The 19493-nt window shown below is 36.2% G+C and overlaps 1 protein-coding gene across 1 annotated transcript in view; it reads left to right on the top strand.

Moving 5' to 3' along the window:
* Window positions 1-1508: 1508 nt before the first annotated feature.
* The window catches only part of AADAC (arylacetamide deacetylase), a 42328-nt gene continuing 24343 nt past the window's right edge, over window positions 1509-19493 (top strand). The window contains exons 1-2 of the mRNA XM_037008230.2: window positions 1509-1757; window positions 16431-16653. Coding sequence (XP_036864125.1) covers window positions 1620-1757; window positions 16431-16653 — 361 coding nt within the window. The 5' untranslated portion in view covers window positions 1509-1619. The remainder of the gene's footprint in view (window positions 1758-16430; window positions 16654-19493) is intronic.

The following is a 19493-nucleotide window of genomic DNA, read 5'->3' as shown; positions in this document are numbered from 1 at the left end:
ACTATGGAAAACAGTATCTAGTTCCCTCAGTAAAAGCAAAGAAAAGAATTGATGCTGAAATTTAATTTCACATGTCTATTTTTATCTAAGAAAAGTTTGGTTTTTGATAAAATTATAGCCCACAATTTCTATTTCTCTTATGTATTACTGTGACATTAATATGTATTAATGTTCTTTAAAGCATATTTTGAAGAAACTGCTGAACAAGGCAAAAATAGAATGAAGAGTGAAACAATAGGGAGAAATGTGATAGGTGATCTTCAGACATATTCCTCTAGGCCTTATACTGCCATTTATTCCTGTCCACTGCCTTCTCCCTACTGTCAAATAATACAGCAGAGTATATGTTTTTTTCTTTTCTCTAAATGCTGAGTTAATTGCCAGGCAGAGTACACACAACAGACAAGAAATTCAGTGTGTCATTTCCAGAGGAGAAAAAGAGATTTTTAAGTACTAAAAAGTGAAGGGGTATGGTCCACAATGGCTATGGTAATGAAAAATTGAAAACTAGCTCTCCACGTAGTATTCATGAGTCCATATGTCTGTATACAATTGGTTTAAAGTAAGTCCGATTGGTCATTAGTCAGGAAGAACTCTTCACTTAGATTCAGTTCTGGGTTAAAGTTCATGGTTCTTTAAGAATATTAGTGTCACGAGTGTTGTAGTAAAACACAGTATTAAGTTTTGATTCTCTCCTGGGCACATACAGCTATTTTTGTTTTTGTTTTTTTTCTTTATACTATCTACGTTCTATGCAGGAATTCCCTTGACAACACAGAAAAAGGTTGTTAATCCAAATTCTTTTTCTTGTTTTTCTAGAAATTAGAATAGTTACAAGGAAAAAAAAAATCTTAAAGTCAGCAAATTAGCTTAAGTGTACACTTAGGATATCTTCATATCTGTTGATTCAGTGGAGTTACTTAACAAAATATCAATCGAGGTTACATATTAACCAAGATAGAATTTGAAAGAGCAAGGAATCTTACATAAAGCTGTGAAATGCACTTTAAAAATTGTACCTACAATCTACTTCAGTCCCTTTTAATTTACAAGGTCCGTTGTCTTCAGTCTACCAAAAACGGGCTTTTCTAATACTTCGCTCAGTTATCCTTGTAACAGTTTTCCATTGTTCACTTCAAAGTATGCCAATCACTACATAGCTCTTAAGATACTCAATTTGCATATAATCAAGATAAAGACATAGCATTAAAAATATATCAAAACTTTTTTAGTAATCCTTTTGCTTTCCTCTTTCCTAGGGAAAATGAGGTTCTATTATAATTTCCAAAGTGTTTGAGAATTAACATACTATTTTCCAAGTTGATGTTCCACAATTATTTGTCCAGTGACTATGTGAAGATACAATAATGCTGGCAAATTTTGAAAGAACTTGCCAGAATGTGAGTTTTCTCTGTTATACAGTGCACCCTGGAACTTGAACTCTTATTAGCAACACTAATCCTGGATACCTGACCCCAGGCAACCTGTTGTGTTAATGAGGAAACTGGCTAAGATGTTAGATAACAGTTCTGGGTGGAGCTAGCTCAGTCTCTCTTTAGTTTCAGTCATTGAAATAAAGTGTAACACTGTCCTTGCTGAAGAAACAGAATAGTTACAATATGGCGAAAAAATCCTTTTACTTTCTGACATTGGGAATCCTCATAGCATATTATATTTATATGCCCCTTCCAGATAATGTAGAGGAACCCTGGAAAATAATGCTGCTTAATGCTGTTATGAAAACACCATCACATTTGGTAAGTAGAAATATTTATTAACCAAGAGAGGCAAGTTTTCTAGGATTCCAATTTTTTGTTTTGTTCTTTTTCAAGTTCTGTGTGCCTTTGACTTATTGTCAAATTCTGCTGATTTCTTTATTGTATCTGAATGATCTAAAAAGACCACTAGCACTAGCAAGATGAACAAGAGTACATTCAAGTTATATTTCTAATATGATCCATTTTAGAAATATATTACAAAAATAAATTACAAAAATATATGTTGATGTAATTTTTAAAGTAACGAAAAAAGTATGATAATTTTTTGGTTACTTTTTGCACTTATGTGCGATTTTAAAATTTCATACAGAACTCTGAAGTCATATGTTTGAGCTACACTGTAGTTAATTATGACATTGAAGCACTAATATTGGGAAGAGTGTACACAATATACATGAAGTAGGTTCAGACTGACTAACTGAAAAATGACTAATAAAAGACTCATACATATAGACAGCCGACTTGGTTACCATAGAGAAGAGGGGAGAGGAAGGGTAAAATTGTTGAAGGGGAAAAAGAAGTGCAAACTGAAAATTGTAAAATAAGTTAGACATAGGAATGAAATTACAACACAGAATATAACCAATAATATTGTAATATCTTGGCACCTAGTAATGTGTATAATTATTGAGTCACTATGTTGTACCTCTGAAAACCAATATAATGCTGGGTATCTTTATATACAGTAGCTTTATTCCAATTAAAAAAAAATGTGAGAGCTGTGGTTAATGGCAGTAGAAGAATGCCTGTCTGTTATCTCTGTTATGACTACTTCATTGGGAACCTGGTCCAGTTTATTTCTTTTAACTCTCCACTATAAAAGTAACCTCCCTCTCTCTCTCTACATATAAATGTTTAAACAGTAATTAGCAAAAATTATTTGGTGGTAGAAATTGGAAGTTGCCAGAGCGCTGACAGAAAGAAATCTTTGATCTCTCTCTACATGCACATTTCAGAAATGGAGAGCTCACTACCTTTTTATGTAGCTCCCTCCATTTTTTCAAAATAGTTTTAAGTAGATTTCCTTTGTTTAAAATAGCCATACATTCATAGAGCTCAAAAATAAAAACAAGGTGAAAACTGAGACATGCTGCTCCCTTCCCCTTGCCTTCAATCCATCCTGTTTCAGCCCAGTCCTCTGCAGAACACCAGTTTTATTAGCTTCCTGTGATTCATCCTGGGGATTCTTTATATGAAATAATACCAATGATAATGAATTCAAGCAATGAAAATATATATTATCCCTCTCTCATTCTTTTCAAAGAAACAATATAACAAATATTCTACTGTGGTCTTTGCATTTCTCATTTAATGATATATCCTATAATATTTTCATATCTTCACATATAAATCTCTCTCATTCTTTGACATACTGCAAAGGATTCATTTATGTGTATAAACCAGAGTTTATTAATCGGGCCCATTTAGATGGAAACTTGTTATTTTTAGTCTTTTTTATTACAAACAGTAAAATAAAAATACATGAATAATATTTGGAGGCTGGGTTTTGTCTATAGTAAATCCATGAAGTAGAATTGTTGGACCAATTGTAATTGTGCTAATTAGTACAAAATTGCTCTGTAATAATATTCCACTCCTACCCAAAAAGTCATGGGAATATCTGTGTCCTGTCAGCTTCTTAATGAAGTATATTGCAGTTTTCTGAGTTTGGTAAATTGCATCAAAGTACAATTTTATTTTTGTGTTTCTCTTATTCAGAGTAAGTTTTAGAATGTTTTCTGTTTGGATTTTCATTTCTTTGAACAATTTGAAAAGCTCCTTTGTCCTCATTTTTAACTGGGTTTGCTGTTTTTTATTTCTTTCTGTACTAGAGAGATTAGGCCTTTGTGAAAGGAAGTGCATTCTTCATTTCCAGTTAGTCTTTTGCCTTTAATACAATACATTGGCACTGATAAAATGTTTTTTATTATTTTTCATTTTTAAAAAATTCTAATTTATCAATATTTAAGTTGTATCTTTGGCCACTCAAAAAGCCTAGAAAGCTATCACAAGATCCTACGACAAACCCAAATCCTGGAACTTTTTTCTTATATTTAAAGGTTCACTTGCATTTAAAGGAATGTTCACTTAGTCAGGGAATGTCTGTGATTTATAAAGTTTCACCTGTGATAAAAGTCCCAAAAGTTTTTCCAATTAAAAAACTTTTGGAATTTAGATAGTAACCAAAATCTAGGTTTTGTGAAACTCTAGTTCATACTGGTGATTAATCGTTTTCAGTAGAAAATCAAGGCTCTTCTCAAGACCTTAGAAAAAGTGTGGATTTTATATGAGTCTCGCCAAATTAATCTCAGCTTCTTAGTAAATGTCTTTGTTTTTTTCAAGAAATTTGGAATCTGCTCACAAATGTGGAATACCAACTTTTGATATATCTGACATTATAGAGACTAATGCTAATCGAAGAGAGAAGCAACAGATTTTATGTGTCCCATCTAGGAAAAATAGTCTGGCTGAAAGAAGTACCATTTATTAAATGTATATCATTGGATGTGGGAGAATAAAAAGGCCACCTAATAACCTACCTATATTGCTATAGAAAAGAACAAAACCTGCGAAGCCAGAGTAAATATGCTGTAAATCAATTCAGTGCATCACTACAATCATTCAAATGCAGTACAGTTTATTCACATCACATCCTAGCATTTCTCACTAGCAGGACGACCAGTCATAAGAAGGAAAGCAAATGAGATACGGACTGGGAAGGGGACAATTCATCTGCTAACTTCATGATGGGACACTAAAGCTATATGTCAGGGGGCCCTCAGACTCTAAAAGGCTTAGCAAGCAGAAACTTTCCTTCCTACAATTAGTCTCTTAAGCTGAGTCATACTACCTCTTCTGTGTGCCAAGTCTGGGATGCTTTCACAAGGCTAGGGAAATATTAGATGTCTTCGCTTTTTTAATTGCCAGCTCCATAGCTGTTTTTATAGGTGCACTGGTATTCATGATATGGGCCAGCTTATATGCTCCATACAGAAAAATCGTAATAGTCAAGCCCCTGATCTGTGCACCTGTTTCATCCAAGATGTATGTGTCAGAGCTGGCTACATAGTTTGTGGAGGCCAGTGCAAAATAAATATACAAAACCCCTTATCCAAAAGGCAGGACAAAAATACATTTAAAGATTTTTACTATAAAGCTTTTTCTTTTAAAAAGCTTTTTTTATTACTTGAGAAATAAAATAGAGGTAATATGGTGCATGAATAACAACATGAAGTTACAAAAGTAAATTACAAAAATATATGTTGATGTAATTTTGTTTAATGCAATGCATAATTTATTGATATAAATGATATGTAAAGTTTTGTTTGATTTTAACATCTGGCTTTCTTTTCTGTAAATTTGCTTATTAGGTCATCAAAATCTATACTTTTAAGCAACTTAATTTTCAATTCCTATCATTGAAAGTGAAATCAGTTGGTCTTGGCAAATACAAAATTGCAATTAATTTTTTATTTTGAGAGGGATCATTCTGCCAATACAACTATTAGTAGAGCTATGTAAAATGTTTTATAGGCTGTGACAACATTGGGATACATTTCAAGATATGTATTTCATTACATCCAGAACTGATGATTCTTGTGGAATAATTTTTCTAAAAAGATTAAACTTTTCATACAAATGAGTTTTATCTAAATCTGAATTTAATTTTAAATGCACATTTATATAATAAAATTGTACGCTTTCTCCTGACATGGAAAGCTTCTGGAGGTTGTACAAGAAATTGAAAGGGGCTTCATGGTTTGCTAATCTACAGTTGATCTTTGAATAAAATGTGGGTTAGGGATAAGAAATCCCATGCAGTCAAAAATCTGAATATAACTTAAACTGTCTAAAAACTTAACTACTAATAACCTACTATTGATCAGAAGCCTTATCAATAACATACACAGTTCATTAACACATATTTTATTATGTGTATTACATACAATATTCTTAGAATAAAGTAAGCTAGAGAAAAGAAAATGTATTTTCAAATTATCACAAATTTCTAAAAACTTTTTGATACATTTCTTAAAAAAAAAAGCTGCGGAGGCGGAGCCAACATGGCGGCATGAATAGGACAGTGGGAATCTCCTCCCAAAAACATATATATTTTTGAAAATACAACAAATACAACTAATCCTAAAAGTGAGACCAGAAGACACAGGACAACAGCCAGACTACATCCACACGTGCGAGAGCCCAGCGCCTGGTGAAAGGGGTAAGATACAATCCCCGGCTGGTGGGACCCGAGCATGCCTCCCCCCAGCTCCCAGCGGAAGGAGAGGTGTCGGAGCGGGGAGGGAGAGGGAGCCCAGGACTGCTGAACACCCAGCCCCAGCCATCCGCACCACTGCGCGCAGACACAGTGCATGCGTGAAGGGCTGGAAACTAGGGAAACAGGGCAGCAAGACCTCTGAGCGGGTTCCGAAGCTGATGCACTGAAACAAAGAAAAGCGAGTGCTTTTTGAAATTCTTAAAGGGACAGGAACGTAACAGCTGGATGGAAACAGCACAGGTCACAGCCCAGTGGCTGGAAATTACAGGGAAAACCGGGTGCACTAACCCCCTGGGCAACAGCTCTGTGACCCCTCACGGAGGCAAACAGCCAAACAGCCCCCCTATCCATTACCCCTCCGGGGTGCTTCCTCCATACTGGCCGGGCAAGACACAAAGACCCAGTCTACACACAATTACCCAACACAAGCCACTAGGGGTCGCAGTTGTCCCAGTAAAGAAAGGCCAGTAGCAAGTGAAAAGTTTGGCCCTCCTAGCTGACAGTCAATAGCACCTATCAACATGAAAAGGCAAAAAAATATGATCCAGAAAAGACTAACCCAGACAGCTTCGGCATCTGCTACATCTTCCTGTGAGAAGGAACCTGGGGAGATAGATTTAACCAGTCTTCCTGAAAAAGAATTCATAACAAAAGTCAACCATGCTGATGGACTTGCAGAGAAATATGCAAGAACTAAGGAAGGAGAATACAGAAATAAAACAAGCTCTGGAAGGACTTCAAAACAGAATGGACAAGATGCAAGAGACCATTAATGGACTAGAAAACAGAACAGGAACGCAGAGAAGCTGATGCAGAGAGAGATAAAAGGATCTCCAGGAATGAAAGAATTCTAAGAGAGCTGAGTGACCAATTGAAATGGAACAATATCCGCATTATAGGGGTACCAGAAGAAGAGAGAGAAAAAGGGATAGAAAGTGTCTTTGAAGAAATAATTGCTGAAAACTTCCCCAAACTAGGGGAAGAAATGGCCTCTCAGACCACAGAGGTACACAGAACTCCCATGACAAGGGATCCAAGGAGGACAAGACCAAGACACATAATAATTAAAATGGCAAAGATCAAAGACAAGGACAAAGTATTAAAGGCAGCCAGAGAGAAAAAAAAGGTTACCTACAAAGGAAAACCCATCAGGCTATCATCAGACTTCTCAACAGAAACCCTACAGGCCAGAAGAGAATGGCATGATATACTTAATGCAATGAAACAGAAGGACCTCGAACCAAGACTACTGTATCCAGCACGATTATCATTTAAATATGAAGGAGGGATAAAACAATTCCCAGACAAGCAAAAGTTGAGGGAATTTGCCTCCCACAAACCACCTCTACAGGGCATCCTACAGGGACAGCTCAAGATGGGAGCACTCCTAAAAAGAGCACAGAAAAAAACACCCAACATACGAAGAAGGGAGGAGGAGGAATAAGAAGGGAGAGAAATAAAGAATCATCAGACTGTGTTTATCATAGCTCAACAAGCGAGTTAAGTTAGACAGTAAGATAGTAAAGAAGCTAACCCTGAACCTTTGGTAACCACAAGCTTAAAGCCTGCAATGGCAATAAGTACATACCTTTTGATGATCACCCTAAATGTAAATGGACTGAATGCACCAATCAAAAGACACAGAGTAATAGAATGGATAAAAAAGTAAGATCCATCCATATGCTGCTTACAAGAGACTCACCTCAAACCCAAAGACATGCACAGACTTAAAGGCAAGGGATGGAAAAGGATATTTCATGCAAACAACAGAGAGAAGAAAGCAGGTGTTGCAATTCTGGTATCAGACAAAACAGACTTCAAAATAAAGAAAGTGACGAGATAAAGAAGGACATTATATAATGATAAAGGGCTCAGTCCAACAAGAGGATATAACCATTATAAATATATATGCACCCAATACAGGAGCACGAGCATATCTGAAACAAATACTAACAGAACTAAAGGAGGAAACAGAATGCAATGCATTCATTCTAGGAGACTTCAACACCACTCACTCCAAAGGACAGATCCACCAGACAAAAAATAAGTAAGGACACAGAGGCACTGAACAACACACTAGAACAGATGGACCTAATAGACATCTACAGAACTCTACATCCAAGAGCAACAGGATACACATTCTTCTCAAGTGCACATGGAACACTCTCCAGAATAGACCACATACTAGGCCACAAAAAGAGCCTCAGTAAATTCCAAAAGATTGAAATCCTACCAACCAACTTTTCAGACCACAAAAGCATAAAACTAGAAATAAACTGTACAAAGAAAGCAAAAAGGCTCACAAACACATGGAGGCTTAACAACACGCTCCTAAGTAATCAGTGGATCAATGACCAAATCAAAATGGAGATCCAGCAATATATGGAAACAAACAACAACAACACAAAGCCCCAACTTCTGTGGGACCAGCAAAAGCAGTCTTAAGAGGAAAGTATATAGCAATCCAAGCATATTTAAAAAAGGAAGAACAATTCCAAATGAATTGTCTAATGTCACAATTAACAAAATTGGAAAAAGAAGAACAAATGAGGCCTAAGGTCAGCAGAAGAAGGGACATAATAAAGATCAGAGAAGAAATAAATAAAATTGAGAAGAATAAAACAGTAGAAAGAATCAATGAAACCAAGAGCTGGTTCTTTGAGAAAATAAACAAAATAGACAAGCCTCTAGCCAGACTTATTAAGAGGAAAAGAGAGTCAACACAAATCAACAGAATCAGAAACGAGAAAGGAAAAATCACGACTGATACCCAACAGAAACACAAAGAATTATTAGAGAGTACTATGAAAACCTATATGCTAACAAGCTGGGAAACCTAGGAGAAATGGACAACTTCCTAGAAAAATACAACCTTCCAAGACTGACCCAGAAAGAAACAGAAAATCTAAACAGACCAATTACCAGCAACGAAAATGAAGCACTAATCAAAAAACTGCCAAAGAACAAAACCCCCGGGCCAGATGGATTCACCTCGGAATTTTATCAGACATAAAGAGAAGACATAATATCCATTCTCCTTAAAGTTTTCCAAAAAATAGAAGAGTGGGGGATACTCCCAAACTCATTCCATGAAGCTAACCTCACCCTAATACCAAAACCAGGCAAAGACCCCACCAAAAAAGAAAACTACAGACCAATATCCCTGATGAACATAGATGCAAAAATATTCAACAAAATATTAGCAAACCGAATTCAAAAATACATCAAAAGGATCGTACACCATGACTAAGTGGGATTCATCCCTGGGATGCAAGGATGGTACAACATTCGAAAGTCCATCAACATCATCCACCACATCAACAAAAAGAAGGACAAAAACCACATGATCATCTCCATAGATGCTGAAAAAGCATTTGACAAAGTTCAACATCCATTCATGATAAAAACTCTCAGCAAAATGGGAATAGAGGGCAAGTACCTCAACATAATAAAAGCCATTTATGATAAACTCACAGCCAACATTATATTGAACAGTGAGAAGCTGAAAGCTTTTCCTCTGAGATTGGGAACTAGACAGGGATGCCCACTCTCACCAGTGTTATTTAACATAGTACTGGAGGTCCTAGCCATGGCAATCAGACAAAACAAAAAAATACAAGGAATCCAGATTGATAAAGAATAACTTAAACTGTCACTATTTGCAGATGACATGATACTGTACATAAAAAACCTAAAGTTTCCACCCCTAAACTACTAGAACTGATATCGGAATAGAGCAAAGTTGCAGGATACAAAATTAACACACAGAAATCTGTGTCTTTCCTATACACTAACAATGAACCAACAGAAAGAGAAATCAGGAAAACAACTCCATTCACAATTGCATCAAAAAAAAAAAAAAATAACCAAAGAAGTGAAAGACTTATACTCTGAAAACTACAAATCACTCTTAAGAGAAATTAAAGAGGACACTAACATGGAAACTCATCCCATGCTCGTGGCTAGGAAGAATTAATATCGTCAAAATGGCCATCCTGCCCAAAGCAATATACAGATTTGATGCAATCCCTATGAAACTACCAGCAACATTCTTCAATGAACTGGAACAAATAATTCAAAAATTCATATGGAAACACCAAAGACCCCGAATAGCCAAAGCAATCCTGAGAAAGAAGAATAAAGTAGGGGGGATCTCACTCCCCAACTTCAAGCTCTACTATAAAGCCACAGTAATCAAGACAATTTGGTACTGGCACAAGAACAGAGCCACAGACCAATGGAACAGACTAGAGAATCCAGACATTAACCCAGACATATATGGTCAATTAATATTTGATAAAGGAGCCATGGACATACAATAGCAAAATGACAGTCTCTTCAGCAGATGGTGCTGGCAAAACTGGACAGCTATATGTAGGAGAATGAAACTGGACCATTGTCTAACCCCATATACAAAAAAACTCAAAATGGATCAAAGACCTGAATTTAAGTCTTGAAACCATTAAACCTTTGGAAAAAAACATAGGCAAAAACCTTAGACATAAACGTGAGTGACCTCTTCTTGAACATGTCTCCCCGGGCAAGGAAAACAACAGCAAAAATGAACAAGTGGGACTATATTAAGCTGAAAAGCTTCTGTACAGCAAAAGACACCATAAATAGAACAAAAAGGAACCCTACAGTATGGGAGATTATATTTGAAAATGACACATCCAATAAAGGCTTGACGTCCAGAATATATAAAGAGCTCACACACCTCAACAAAAAAAAACAAATAACTCAATTAAAAAATGGGCAGAGGAACTGAACAGACAGTTCTCCAAAAAAGAAATACAGATGGCCAAGAGACACATGAAAAGATGGTCCACATCGCTAATTATCAGAGAAATCCAAATTATAACTACAATGATGTATCACCTCACACCAGTAAGGATGGCTGCCATCCAAAAGATAAACAACAACAAATGTTGGCGAGGCTGTGGAGAAAGTGGAACCCTCCTACACTGCTGGCGGGAATGTAAATTAGTTCAACTATTGTGGAAAGCAGTATGGAGGTTCCTCAAAATGCTCAAAACAGACTTACCATTTGACCCAGGAATTCCACTCCTAGGAATTTACCCTAAGAACGCAGCAATCAAGTTTGAGAAAGACAGATGCACCCCTATGTTTATCGTAGCACTATTTGCAATAGCCAAGATTTGGAAGCAACCTAAATGTCCATCAATAGATGAATGGATAAAGAAGAACTGGTACATATACACAATGGAATACTACTCAGCCATAAGAAGAGGGCAAATCCTACCATTTGCAGCAACATGGATGGAGCTGGAGAGTATTATGCTCAGTGAAATAAGCCAGGCAGAGAGAGAAATACCAAATGATTTCACTCATCTGTGGAGTATAAGAACAAAAGAAAAACTGAAGGAACAAAACAGCAGCAGAATCACAGAACCCAAGAATGGACTAACAGGTACCAAAGGGAAAGGAACTGGGGAGGATGGATGGGTAGGGAGGGATAAGGGGGGGAAGAAGAAGGGGAGTATTAAGATTAGCATGCATGGGGGGGTGGGAGAAAGGGGAGGACTGTAAAACACAGAGAAGACAAGTAGACATTTTGCTATGCTGATGGACAGTGTCTGTAAAGAGGTTTATAGGGGGGACCTGGTTTAGGGGAGAGCCTAGTAAACATAATATTCATCATGTAAGTGTAGATTAATGATAAAAAAAAAGAAAGGAAAGGGGGATTACTCCCTGATAGGATAAAACTAACTGTAAATCAACGATTAATGCATGCTTTAAATATCCTTAATTTTGACCACTTAAAGGGTGTCAGATCGGCTATGGAGGTACATTTTTCTGATAATATTCCTTTCTCTTAAAAAAAAAGCAGTTCCTGTGTGGTGACCTCCAATGAGTTCTACACAATGGTATAAAGGGCATATAAAAGTGTAGGCAAAGGGTCTGTTTGTGTTTATACAGAGGATCAAAGCCTAATTTGACTAGCCAGAAAATGAACTAAGATACGATATGAAGAAGAACTTCCAACATCAGCACTCTCTGGAAAACTCATACCAGAAGACAATCATCAAAAAACCTCAACAAAGATCCAGGCAGTGCTACAGCTGTTGCTGCATTCATCTCACCGGTTCCTGGACTTGCCATGGGAATGAAGAAGGAGATATCTAAGCTGGCCTATGCATACAGTAAAACAACAAATTTGACTGGATCTGTACTGTTGGAACTCAACCAAGAATTAGGAGAAGTGCAAGTTGTAGCTCTCCAAAATTTTAGAACTATAGACTATCTACTATTAAAAGAACATATGGGATGTGAACAGTCCCCAGGAATGGGTTGTTTTAATTTATCTGATTTCTCTCAGACTGTTCAAGTTCAGTTGGACAATATCCACCATATCATAGATAAGTCTTCACAAATGCCTAAGGTGCCTAACTAGTTTTCTTGGCTTCACTGGAAATGGCTGGTAATTATAGGTCTGCTTTGGTTATGTAACTGTACTCCTATTATGTTAATGTGTGTGCGCAATTTAATTAGTAGTTTAAAACCTATACATGCTGAAGTTACTCTACAAGAAGATATGTCAAAGAAATAATCAATCTTCCCATGTTTTCTTCCATCTGCTACTTCTATAGCTTTTCTTCTTCCTTCCTAATTACAACCCTTAAATAGAATTCGTGCCTCATATCGAATTTACCGAGTATCATAATTCCTCCAAGTGGTAAAGATACCTCAAGACAAATGCTGGGCATAGAAGCCACAGGGCATAAATCTGCAAAGAAGTTAAAAGCTAACCTTTTCAAACAATATGGCTTCTCTCTCACTTACCAACTTTAAATTTCCCTGTATGGCCCTGGAAGATGACTGGTTAGCCAGAGATGGGTAAGATTCCTTGAGGGAGGAACAACCTAAGACAGGCACAGTCGCAGGGGGGCCATCAGGTGAGAAATTGGGGATCAACAGAGGTGAGGCTCAGAACCTCACCCCCCCTGTTCTGAGAGAAATCTTCTGCATCCGTGGATGTTTTATTGCCCTTGCCTAGCTTGAATTAACACATAGTCTACAGGCACACACCTGATCATCTACATTTGCTCTCTTACAACACTAAACTATGTTTTCTACCTTTATCTTGCATCTACCTACCACTTCAGCATTTTATAAAAAATAATAATAATAAAGAGAGAAATGTGGTATCCACATATAAATCAAGTATAAAAATCAAACGAATATTCATATTTGTACTGATTGTTTATAGTTCATAATGCATGATCAAAACTGAAAGTTTTGTGATGAATGCCCTTGTACTGTTCACCATGTAAGAACTTATTCACTATGTAAGAATTTGTTGTCCATGTAAGTACTTGTTCGTTATGCTTCAGAAGATTGGAGACTGACAAAAATTAGGCCTGGGATGGATTAATGATTGTTCCTTGAGCATTGACTCCCCTATACAGAATTTTGTTGTTGTTAACAACCATTTGATCAATAAATATGAGAGATCCCCTCTCAAAATAAAAAAAAATACAGACTTCCAATTGTAAAATAAATAAGTAACCGGGATGTAATGTATAGCATAAGGAATATAGTCAAAATATTGTAACAACTTCGCATGGTGATAGCTGGTAGCTAGAATTATCATGTATATAAATGCTGAATCACTGTGTTGTACACGTGAAACTAATGTAATACTGTGTGTCAACTACCCTTCAATAAAAAATAATTATCTACAAAGAAAAAACTGCATCAAAGAGGAACTGCACAGTTCAAACCCATGTTGATCCAGGGTTAACTATAATCCAAAATGTCTACTTATGCATTCTATTGCTTTATCTTCAATTAAAAAGAAATTAATTTTAAAGGTGCTTTCCTCATTAATAATTACTTCATCCAAAGCTTCATATGAAGGTAGTAGCCTCTTTGAACAAATACAGAAATCTTCAAACTTATTTCCTTTTCCTAAGCCTATGGATATTTGCCCTGCAAAGTTGCAGCAGTGTTAAAACCAAAGACTAAATTATTTGAAGAATTCTAATAATTTCTTCTATGCTCTATTGCAATGTCTGTGTGTATACTTTCATTTTGCAATAATTTGCTGCCACTTTAACTGGTTGAACATCCACTGTTATTGTCCCAGAGCTCAGGTGAGAGATTTAATATTTGTGGCACCTGAGGATGAATGGAGCAAGCCAGCTTCCCATGACAATCCTTGTGCTGCCCTTGTAGAGCCTGTGTTTCTCCCAGTTCCCAGCCCCAGCCAATTTCTCCAGCCCCACAGTGTCCTGCTCTGCCCCTTCTGTGCACTTGCACACACGCTGGGTGGCCAGACCAGTCAATCTGAGCACACACTGTCTGCAGTTTACTGTTGCTGTGGGCCTGTGCATTTAAAATGATGTTCTTTCACTTGTTTCTGATAATGGTAAATTGCATTTTCTCTTCTTTTTTCTGAGTAGTCTGAGTTTGATCAATTTTATAGTTTCTTTTCCAATAATCAGTCTTTGGTTTTATCTAGCTTCCATTTTACTGATTTTGTTTTTTTCTTTATTCTTCCCTTCCCCCATACTTTGGGTTTGATTTCCATTTATATTTTGAAGGTCTTATTAGAGGAAGCTTAGATCATATACCTTAGATCTTTGATCTTTTATCTCTTCCAATATATGCATTTAAAGCTATAACTTTTCCTCAAATCAATGTTTTAGCTGCACTAAACGAATTTTGATATGCCCTGTTTTCATTTTTATTTGGTTCAAAAAGTTTCCCAATTTCCTCAAGTGATTTCTTCCTTGACCAATCAATTATTTAGGAGTATGTAGTTTACTTTCCAAATATTAGGGTATTTCCCATAAATCATTGATTCTGATTTTATTTTAATTATGTTATGGGCAGAGAACATATTCTGTCTGATTTCAATCCATTCTAACTTGTTTTTTTCCCCAAATTTGTCATGTGGTACATCGGTGAAAGTTGTACATGCAGTTGAAAAGAATGTGTATTCTGCTGTGGTTGTATGGAATGTTATCAGTATATCAATTTGTTCTGCTGGTAAATAGCATTTTTCAAATTTTCTGTATTCTTGCAGTTATTCTGTATATTTGTTCTATCAATTAATGAGACAGGAATGTTGATCACCAACTAATAATTTTGGATATTTCTATTTCTCCTTTTAGTTTTTTCAGTTCTTGCTTCCTGTATCTTGGAATTCTATGACTGTGCATACACATTAAATGTGTCTTCCTGTGTCTTTTTGGAGAACTGACTTTTTGTTATTATGAAATATCTGGATTTATTCCTGTTTATATGCCTTTTTTCAGAAACTTATATGTATTTCCCTTCCTTAACATCATTGTATCATCTCTTTTACCATCATTCTAATAAAATTTGGCGAAACAAGAAGAGGTTAAAACAGTGTTTATTCTACCATCTTGTCCTATAAACTATTCATTTTGAATTATATACTTGAAAATGAATATTTTTGTCCTTTGAAGCCCTAATTATTCTAGGCTTTCATGAAACAGCTGAAGTCTTGAAGTCACGAAGTCTCCTGTCTACTTTGTCTATTGAATTGTTGGTCTATTTCTTATTTGTATGGTTTTTAAAAATATATTCTAGACACTAGTATATTCTTACTTAAATATACTGCAAGTATCATTATCCACATTGTACCTTGTCTTCAAATCACTCTAAGATATTTTGATTAGTGCAAAGTCTTAATCTTAACCAATGTGAATTTATCATTAATTCCTTCATAGTTTCTGTATTTATTTTTTCATATATTTGTATATGTTTTAGTAAATTCTTCTTAAGGACTCTTTCCTCTCATTCATCCTTACAGACTCAGCATGTATAAGGATAGCAAATGGCCTATACTTCTTCATTACCACATTTTTTTATTTTTCTCCAGGTTAAGCTCATTTAATCTGCTTGAAAGGCCTTCTGCTCAATTAATCATCCAAACACTGTTTTCCTTTGAAGTCTCAGGTGAACTGCAAATTAAAAACTCTTTTCCTTCCCCAACATCTTTACAATTATCTCATAGATTTTTGTCCTTATTTATAGTTAAGACATTATTTTATAATTTACATCTTTCATTTGGCTCTGATGTTTTTGGATGAGGAGTTTTTTTTTGAGGATGAGGAGTACTTAGCACAGAATTATATATTCCATAATAATATTCCTATTGTCTGAATGCATAAGCAAGGATTAGTGTTATTAATGGTAATGAATCATATGGTAATACAGCATCTGGATTTCTATATCTTCTCGTGCCATCATGACTGATTTTTCTGGAATGTAATTAATACTCTTTGGGCCATATTCAATATTAATATGTACTTCTTTGTCCAAAAACATTTTTGACACTTAGAATGTGTGTTTGTATATGTGTGTGTGTTTCATTGTAGGCCCAGTTTGCTGAAATGTTGGGACTAAACCACTTCGTGGATTCCATGATGTTCTTTTTAAGCTTTCAAGATGTTCCACCAACATCAGATGAAAATGTAAGCGTGGCAGATACAACATTTAACAACATTCCTGTTCGTATTTATGTGCCAAAACGGAAGCCAGAATCACTAAGAAGGGGACTGTTTTATATTCATGGTGGTGGTTGGTGTTTGGGGAGTAATGGTAAGTGCAATATATTGGAAAATTCACCTTATATGATGTAATTGACTATTCTCATTTCATGATGTACAAATTAAATATCATACTCCTGCTTCTGAAATTCATTTCATTAAAGCAACGTGAATTAATGGAGTTACTGAAATCTCAGTGTAAATAAGTTAATTAACACTTGAAATTTAAAAATGTTTATTAAAAATATTATGGTTCTGACCCTACCACTCACTGAAGAATTTACAGATTTTCTGGCATGAAGATTACGCTCCTTAAGCAAATATAAAAATCACTTTGTATTTCTAACTAGCCAACAAAATTGCTGAAATTATCTTATTTTTCCCTCAAGAATCAAATAATTCTTTTCCAAATATGTTTTTCTAAGGTGTCTAGATAGAGGTGGAAAGACTATGAAATTTCCATCTACTGAACTTAAGTATTAAGGTACAGTTTACTTTCTTTACATTGTCTCCTGCTTGACAGTATAGAACTAAATAATGGGTTGTCTCTTTTCCTTTTTTTTTTTTTTTTTTTCTGATTAGGACCATCTTTAATGTAGGGAAACATTCGTTTTTTCTCTTTACAGAGCAATGACTCAAATTTTATTGTGCATAACATCATAGAAATCACCTGGGGGGTTTGTTTGAACAGATTCTAGAAAAATACACAGGAAGCTGGTAATAAGTATCTCATGTGATTTCAGTACAGTTGATTGCTGGCTTACTTTTTTTTTTTTTTTTTTTTTTTGAGAGGGCATCTCTCATATTTATTGATCAAATGGTTGTTAACAACAATAAAATTCAGTATGGGGGGTCAACGCTCAATGTACAATCATTAATCCATCTCAAGCCTAATTCTCGTCAGTCTCCAATCTTCTGAAGCATAACGAACAAGTTCTTACATGGTGAACGAATTCTTACATAGTGAATAAATTCTTACATGGTGAACAGTACAAGGGCATTCATCACAGAAACTTTCGGTTTTGATCATGCAATATGACCTATAAACAATCAGGTCAAATATGAATATTCATTTGATTTTTGTACTAGATTTATATGTTGATCCCACATTTCTCCTATTATTATTATTATTTTTATTTTTAATAAAATGCTGAAGTGGTAGGTAGATGCAAGATAAAGGTAGAAAACATAGTTTAGTGCTGTAAGAAGGCAAATGTAGATGATCAGATGATCAGGTGTGTGCCCATGGACTAAGTATTAATCCAGGCTAGACAAGGGCAGCAAGACATCCACGGATGCAGAAGATTTCTCTCAAAGCAGGGGGGGTGAGGTTCAGAGCCTCACCTCTGTTGATCCCCAATTTCTCACCTGATGGCCCCCTGCGACTGTGCCTGTCTTAGGTTGTTCCTCCCTTGAGGAATCTTACCCGTCTCTGGCTAACCAGTCATCTTCTGGGGCCATACAGGGAAATGTAAAGTTGGTAAGTGAGAGAGAAGCCATATTGTTTGCAAAGGTTAGCTTTTTACTTCTTTGCAGATTTATGCCCTGTGGCTTCTATGCCCAGCACTTGTCTCGAGGTATCTTTACCACCTGGAGGAATTATGATACTCGGTAAATTCTATATGAGGCACGAATTCTATTTAAGGGTTGTAATTAGGAAGGAAGAAGAAAAGCTATAGATGTAGCATATGAAGGAAACATGGGAGGATTGATTATTTCTTTGACATATCTTCTTGTATAGTACCTTAAGTATGTATAGGTTTTAAACTACTAACTAATTTGCACACACATATTAACATAATAGGAATACGGTGACATAAACAAAGCAAATCTATAATTACCATCCATCTCCAGTGAAGCCAAGAAAACCATTTAGGCACCCTAGGCATTTGTGAAAATTTATCTATGATATGATGGATATTGTCCAACTGTACTTGAACCATCAGACAAATTAAAGCAGCTCTTTTCTGGGATCTGTTCACATCCCATATGTTCTTTTAACCATAGATAGTCCATAGTCATGAGATTTTGGAGTGCTACAACTTGCACCCCTCCCAACTCCTGGTTGAGTTCCAACAGTACAGATCCGGTCAAATTCATTGTCTCACTGTATGCACATGCCAGTGTAGACATCTCCCTCCTCATTCTTATGGCAAGTCCAGGAGACGGTGGGCTGGATGCAGCCACAACCGCAGCATCGTCCGGATCCCTGTGGAGGCTTTTTGATGATCATCCCCCGGCACAAGTCTTCCAGAGAGTGCTGATGCCGGAAGCTCCTCCTCATATCGTATCTTAGTTCATTTTCTGGGTATCCAAGCTAGGCCTTGATCTTCTGCGTAGAAACAAACAGACCCTTTGCCCACACTTTGACATGCCCTCTATACCACTGTGCAGAACTCATTGGAGGTCAGCACACAGTAACTGCTTTTTTTTTAATTAAGAGAAAGGAATATTATCAGAAAAGAGTACCTCCATAGCTGATCATCTGACACCCTTTAAGTGATCAACATTAAGGATATTTAAAGCATGCGTTCATCTTTGATTTACCAATAGTTTTATCCTGTTAAGGAGTAATCCCCCTTTTCTTTCTTTCATTTCTTTTCTTTTTTTTTTTAATTTTTAATCTACACTTACATAAAGAATACTATGTTTACTATGCTCTCCCCTATATCAGGTCCCCCCTAACAACCACATTACGGTTACTGTCCATCAGCTTAGCAAAATGTTGTAGAGTCACTACTTGTCCTCTCTATGTTGTGCAGCCCACCCTCCCCTTTCTCCCTCCCCACCATGCATGCTAATCTTAATACCCCCCTTCTTCTTCCCCCCCCTTATCCGTCCCTGCCCACCCATCCTCCCCAGTTCCTTTCCCTTTGGTACCTGTTAGTCCAT

This window comes from Manis javanica, chromosome 3 (assembly GCF_040802235.1).
Source record: "Manis javanica isolate MJ-LG chromosome 3, MJ_LKY, whole genome shotgun sequence".
Lineage (NCBI taxonomy): Eukaryota > Metazoa > Chordata > Mammalia > Pholidota > Manidae > Manis > Manis javanica.
The sequence above is the reverse complement of the archived record's forward strand: the minus strand, read 5'-3'. Positions and strand labels throughout refer to the sequence as shown.